General features: G+C 34.8%; 1 protein-coding gene across 2 annotated transcripts; it reads right to left on the reverse strand.

Moving 5' to 3' along the window:
* LOC108476403 (aldo-keto reductase family 4 member C10-like) lies at positions 1–4,978 on the reverse strand. Of its 2 annotated transcripts, XM_017778617.2 has the most exons (5): positions 4,673–4,978; positions 4,286–4,371; positions 3,404–4,030; positions 2,002–2,256; positions 1–559 (listed from the first exon to the last, which is right to left on the reverse strand). In XM_017778617.2, exons 3-5 carry the CDS (start codon positions 3,959–3,961, stop codon positions 299–301), a joined length of 1,074 nt encoding a protein of 357 aa, XP_017634106.1. In that variant the 5' UTR covers positions 3,962–4,030; positions 4,286–4,371; positions 4,673–4,978; the 3' UTR covers positions 1–298. The 2 variants fall into 2 exon arrangements, with proteins under 2 accessions (XP_017634106.1, XP_052881623.1); XM_053025663.1 differs by having other exon boundaries at positions 3,404–4,556; positions 4,673–4,951.
* Positions 4,979–6,247: the final 1,269 nt, after the last annotated feature.

Below are 6,247 nucleotides of genomic sequence, written 5' to 3' on the forward strand. Positions count from 1 at the left end.
TTTTCGAAAAAAAAAAAATCATTGATAATTGACATTTCATGATGTTTACATACAAAGACACGCTTGCAGAAATATATGAAACACCTTTTTTGTTTTGTTTATAAGGAAAACTCTGCCACTAACTAGCTCATATTATACTAATAATGTCTTTCATTGACTTTCTATTCATCATCCATGAACTCTAAAAGTATTGCAAACAATGGGGGAGCATCAATAATATAATAAACCGCCCATCCACATGGATTGAATGTAAATGGGACATTTTTATCTTAAAAAAACTGACAAGCTTGCACGGATTTTAGGCGTTTGATTCTGCATCATCTTCTATCTCGTGCACAGCTTGAAGGGGACCGCTACCGAATGTCAGACCTCTGCCCGAGAGATTGTTTAGAGGACCATCTCCAAATAAACATACCTGCGGTTCAATCTGATTCAACCGTTTCCATTCATCGTCCGACAGTGACCAATTGAATATGTCGATATTTTGCTTTATCCTGTCAGGCTTTAAGCTACATGGTAGAACACTGGTTCCTCTTTGAAAACCCCACCGTAGGATTACCTACAAAAGGAGCAAAGCACAACCACATGATTTAGAATCGTTAGAACTGCTAGACTAGTTAAACATAGCATGTTAGGACAGGAAGCATATCGTGGCTTTTAAGGGCAATAAGTCAACTGAACACGGATGTTCTAGGATGAAGCATTTCTTGCTTTAACTAAATAACCAGAGTAATGCTCATAGGGTATTCAAGCCATTGTTACATTTTATTAAGAGAACCTTGAACTGAGCCAAGATAAAATAATGCACTATCATACACATGAAGCTCTAAGTACACAAAATATCCAAGATCAGAAGGTCCTGATCAAAAGCATTATTCAGTTCCAATCATAACATCTTGATGCTAAAGAAAAAAAGGGCAATCAACTTACTACTACTTGCTTACTGCTCAGCATATCCACAATGCACATTATCACATTTATGGTCTACACGATTGAACACCATTGTAAGTGCATTTAACATGCATTTCTCGATTTCAATCCTTTAAAGCCTTGGACCACTCAGGAAATTGAAACAATAACATACGAGCAATGTTTTTATCTATTATCAATGAAGGTAATATAATATATTTTCTAACAATTGATTGGGTTATTAACACAGAGCCCTTTATTAGCTATTTCTATCCACATTTTTCCCTTTCCTTTTGTATTTTGTTTTTAGTTGGAATGCATAAAGTGCCTAGAAATAAGGTTTGTTCCACCGCTCACTAAACTCAGAAGTTCACTAGATGTAAGGATAACGTATAATTGTAGGCTTGCTTTAAAGCTTATTGACCTGATTGAAGAGCTATTCCGTGAATACGCTCTTCATTTGGTGTTTGGTGGAAACGGAAAAGGAAAAAGTGATTGAAAACCTGCTATATGGGGTTGGTGGTAGTTGACAACTGGAAATTCTCTGGTATAGCCATATGTGGAAGTTAAACCGAAAGAGACTCACCATAATATTAGTACTTTCCTAGAGATATACTTCTTTATTAGTTATTCAGGGGTTCACCGAAAATTATATGAACTCGGTTTTAATAATAAAGATATTGCTTTTCATGGTTACATATAACCATGAAAGATATGCAGCTTCCTGTGTCTGGGCAAATTATAGTCATTACTTCATGCAGTCTTCTTTCCTTTCTCGGTAATGGTACAACAGCATGAAAATGATAAATGCATTATCAACACATGGTACAAATGGAGAGTGGTCAAATTTATAGAGCAAAGTGAAACTAAATGAGGCGAGGCAAGTTCTATTCAGACTTCACTTGACCAAAGTTTACCAAGTTTCATCTCTGTACGAGTTCATTTTGAAGCTTAAAACTTATCAAGTTTGTGAGGCAAGCTCAAGTTTAATCCTAGGTTGGTCACGTGGGAAATATTTCATATGCCAACTTTTAAGCAGTTGACTACAAAAAACATATCGGTGGCGTATTTCAAAGTCATTCATTAGCATACCTGTTCGGGTGTCTTTTTGTGCCTATCTGCTACCTCTCCAACAACCGACAATTTCAACATTGGTCCATGTACTGATCGAGACCTCCTAAATGAAATGCGAGGAGTTCCAGGTTCATCTTCCCCACCCGATCCACTATCAGACACTCCGGGACTTGAAGTAGGTACTCCCAAAGGTGTGTGAGCAGACACATGGATACCTTTTGATTGGCAAAACTTCACCAGTTCATCTTGTCTCCAAAAAGGATGCAACTCCACCTATAAATAATGTCAAATCAATCATACATGTTGCTGATGACTTTCACCAGATACAGAATTCAGATTTCAGAAAAGGAAAAGTAATCAACTAACTTTGCTGTGAACTGATCTTTAAAAAAATTAAAGAAAAAAGATGACAACTATAAGAACAAAGGTCTCATAACTGGAAAAGTATTACAAGATGAACAAGCATTATTTTGCATGCATAAGATTCGAGCCTAATATTTGAACACTATTTCAATAACAGCAAAACAATAGCAAGAATGAAAGTTTGCGTAGATGATATCGAGTCATGGAAAAGAAAAAAAAACTACTAAAAAAGGAAAAGCATAATATAGAATCACATGTACATGCAATACATAATCTTTTTCCCTCTCAAGTTAATTAAAACAATCGAATAACATTTTATTTCAGTCAAATTTCGAGGCAATCAATTACAAAAGGCTTTTTCTTCATTTCTTTTAAGTGGTATGCAAGGTGACAAGAGACTTTAGCAGCCACTAACGTAGTCAATCAAATGAATCATATTTCTGGTTCACAAAGCAAAAACATGGTTGAATAAAACTCATGTAAAGGAAAATTTACATAATTTATATAGAAGGTTACATGTTTAGCAAATATAAACTCTAATAGTAAGATGCTGCGTACAAAAAACCAAGTCCCAAGCAAAATGCATTCCTCAAGGTACAAGCAAGGGGTTGCTCAAAATTATGTGCTTTCACATGATAGTAGATAATCCATGCTGGATGTGGTTTGTTTCCACTTTTGATTACAGTGATTATCAAGTAAGTACCAATCGTTGAAATTCCTAACCATAACCAAACAGTTACAATAAACAAAGATTCTTGTGCATCAAGTACTAAAAGTTTGCCTTGAGTTTCGCATACCATATATCAAACATTCTGAGAGTAATTTTATGCAAACCAAGGTGCATATCATCATACATGTTCATTAGACTGAATCACTGCAAGAAAATTAAATAGAAGACACTCAATGGCTGGATCTCTAACTAGTAATGAATTTACTTCACGGTGAAGTTATTAATAAATCAAAGCAAATGACAATTCTTGTTTATGCAGGAATAACTGAAATTAGAATGAATTCAAATTTAAGGAAAAAAAGAAGAAGAAGGTGATCTCTATCAAACCTGGTTAACTGCAGGTACAATTTTTGTGAATTTAAGCAGTTCTTTGATCTGAGGCACACTGAAATTGCTTACACCAATAGCTCTAACCAAACCCGATTCAACTAATGCTTCCATTGCCTTCCACACCTTCTTCAGCCGACTCAAAAACTGCCTACGCTCGCTCCCTGACTTTGAAGGAGGATCGGTTGCATCTCCAAAAGCCGAGATCTCAGGCCAATGCATCAAATAAAGATCCAAGTAGGAGACCCCAAGGTTCTTAAGAGACACCTTAACATAATTCTCGATCTTATTTAATGAATTCATAGTACAATAAAGCTTAGAGGTTAAGAAAACATCTTCTCTTTTCAAAGAACCCTTGAAGGCTTCAGCCAAAGCTTCCCCAACTTCAACCTCATTGCCATAAAGATGTGCACAATCTATATGGCGGTAACCCACCGACAATGCTGTTTTCACAGCATCAACGCAGAGGTCTCCTCCACTCTGCCATGTTCCTAGCCCAATGGCTGGAATTTTAGCTCCAGTATTCAACACAAAGAAATTCCCAGTTTTCCCTTTCATTTCCCTTGATTTTCTTGACCCACCAACCAAGAATCAAAAAAGGGGGTTGGGGGGAGCAAGATTTCAACTCTAAAGTTTCCAACAAACAGAGAGAAAAAAACCCGATTTCAAAGGATTGCAGTAAGATATGGAAATCAAACCAAAAACCCACTACTAAAATCTCAAAAACTAGACAACCCAAATCAGCAAGAATACTAAAAGAACATTCTTTATTAAAAAAACCAAGACTTCACTTCAAATACTAAAAAAGAACTCAGCTGCTGTTTATCCATTACAATTGATCCGAAATCAAACTATATATTAAAAGAAAAGTAATAAACAAACCTCAAAAAATTCAGACCACAGCCACCAAATACCAAGGACTTTTCTTTTTTCCCGCTTTGCGTATGGAAAAAAAGCGTATGATACAGCTGAACTTCAAAAGAGAGGATCAAGGTCAACAATGGCAACTCAGGGAAGCAAAATAAACTTATAAACTAAACCACCCCCCATCAAGAGATAAAACAGCACTCTTTTACTTGTAGCCTGGAGTATGTGTATATAATTATAACATATTTTTTATATACACGGTATTCAAATTTATGAATCTGTCCATCTATTTTAGACAAAAGACAAAAGGTCAAATATAAAATAATAATGAGTTAGATCATCACGTTGAAAATTTTAATAGGAATATAAAAGAAAAAGAAAAATGAAGGGCTATGTATGTACCAAACTGGAAGAAAGGGGTTGTCTCAAATGAATCCTACCCACCACCTACCAAGCACCCAACTTCACAAATCACAACTACATTCATTGGACATTGCTCCCAGTATCTCTTTTGATTTGTGTCATTGAAATTCAATTTCTTTTATTATTTTTTTATTTTCAGATACTGTTCTGGTTCTCTTTAAGCCATATCTATTGGTTTCAATGTGAGAATATTCGTTGTGATAGGACTTGGTAAGTTCTAACAAATGGGTAGACTAGGGTGTTGGGACAGTCTCCTAAGGATTACAGTTTGGTACCAGTAAAAGGGTAACAAAGTTATTATTTGATTTCTTCAATTATAAATACTCATAGGGTGTTTTGTAAGTGATATTGGTCCAAGTGAAGAGTTGGCATTCCATTTATGGAGACAGGTGACGGCACAGACAGTAGAGTGGAGGGGAGGTGGCAGCAGTAATCACAATGTTGTTCTGAAGTTCCAAATGGTGGTTTAGTTGAAGTTACATTTCCTACAAGTCAAACAAACTTTATTTGGAATCTCTTCCTTTTTGTCTCTGTAAGAACCATATAAACATAAAAAACACAATGGTTACTATAAGTAAAACAAAAGAAGCAGTCATATCCTGGAACATGGAATCAGAAAAGCTGCTTTTGTTTTGTTTCCCATCTCTGGTTTTTTTATTTAATTTTTCATCAAATTATTAAGTGAATGTGATAGTAACCATTGGACAAATTTGCAGAAGAACAGTGATAGATTTTATACAAAGTGGCAAAGAAAAGCTCCAAATATGTACAGCCAAGAATAGAAAGGAAGAAAAATTAATTAGGGTGAAAAGGAAGTGTGAGAAATTGTTTTATAACTACCACGCTTTTACGCAAACTTACCCTCTAGTTTGACTGGCAAGTACAGAAGAATATATTGCATGGCTTGATTTTCTCAACATCTATGTTTGTGAAATGGGAACTTTGGTTTTTGCTGCAAATCCAACAAATAAATGATCTGATACATAATTAATATCATTTTCCATTTCAGATCAGATTCTGAATATTTATCATCTCCTATATTCATCAAGTCACCAGTCCTTTGTAAAAGCTGCATTGATTCCAAAACCATATTTCAGATTGATGTGATTTTAGCCGATAACACAGAAAAATCTGTGTTTATTATGTTTACCCTAAGAATGATGTCCTACTATCAACAACCAGCTCAAGGAGAAGTTCACTAAATAGATCTGATGAATATCACAAATTCAATCCTTCTTAATGCATGCAATGTAAACGGGAAATTTGTGCTGCCAAATTGCTGAAGTTTGTCCCTTTTTTTAATTTAATTTGCAAAAAGCCCTCAAACTTTAAAAGAAAAAATAATTAGGTACTTATTTTCTTTTTCACTCATTTGGATATTTGAGCTTTTAAAATATATCAAAAAGGCCCTCAAACCTTTTCAAAAAAAGCAATTAAACATCTATTTTTTTTTACACTCAATTAGGTACTTTAACTTTCAAAATACATCAAAAAACTCTCTCAAACTTTTGCAAAAAAGAAAAAACAATTAATCACATGCTTTTATTCAAAATT

The sequence above is a fragment of the Gossypium arboreum genome, chromosome 3 (assembly GCF_025698485.1).
Source record: "Gossypium arboreum isolate Shixiya-1 chromosome 3, ASM2569848v2, whole genome shotgun sequence".
NCBI classification, from domain to species: Eukaryota; Viridiplantae; Streptophyta; class Magnoliopsida; order Malvales; family Malvaceae; genus Gossypium; species Gossypium arboreum.

Bases quoted from the DNA above. Each gene is read 5' to 3' on its own strand.
- LOC108476403 (XM_017778617.2), bottom strand. From the start codon at position 3,961: ATGAAAGGGAAAACTGGGAATTTCTTTGTGTTGAATACTGGAGCTAAA. The intron at 2,257-3,403 runs GTTTGATAGAGA...CATTATTTATAG, and splicing joins TTGTACCTGCAGTTAACCAG to GTGGAGTTGCATCCTTTTTG. The intron at 560-2,001 runs GTATGCTAATGA...CTCCTTTTGTAG, and splicing joins ACAAAAAGACACCCGAACAG to GTAATCCTACGGTGGGGTTT.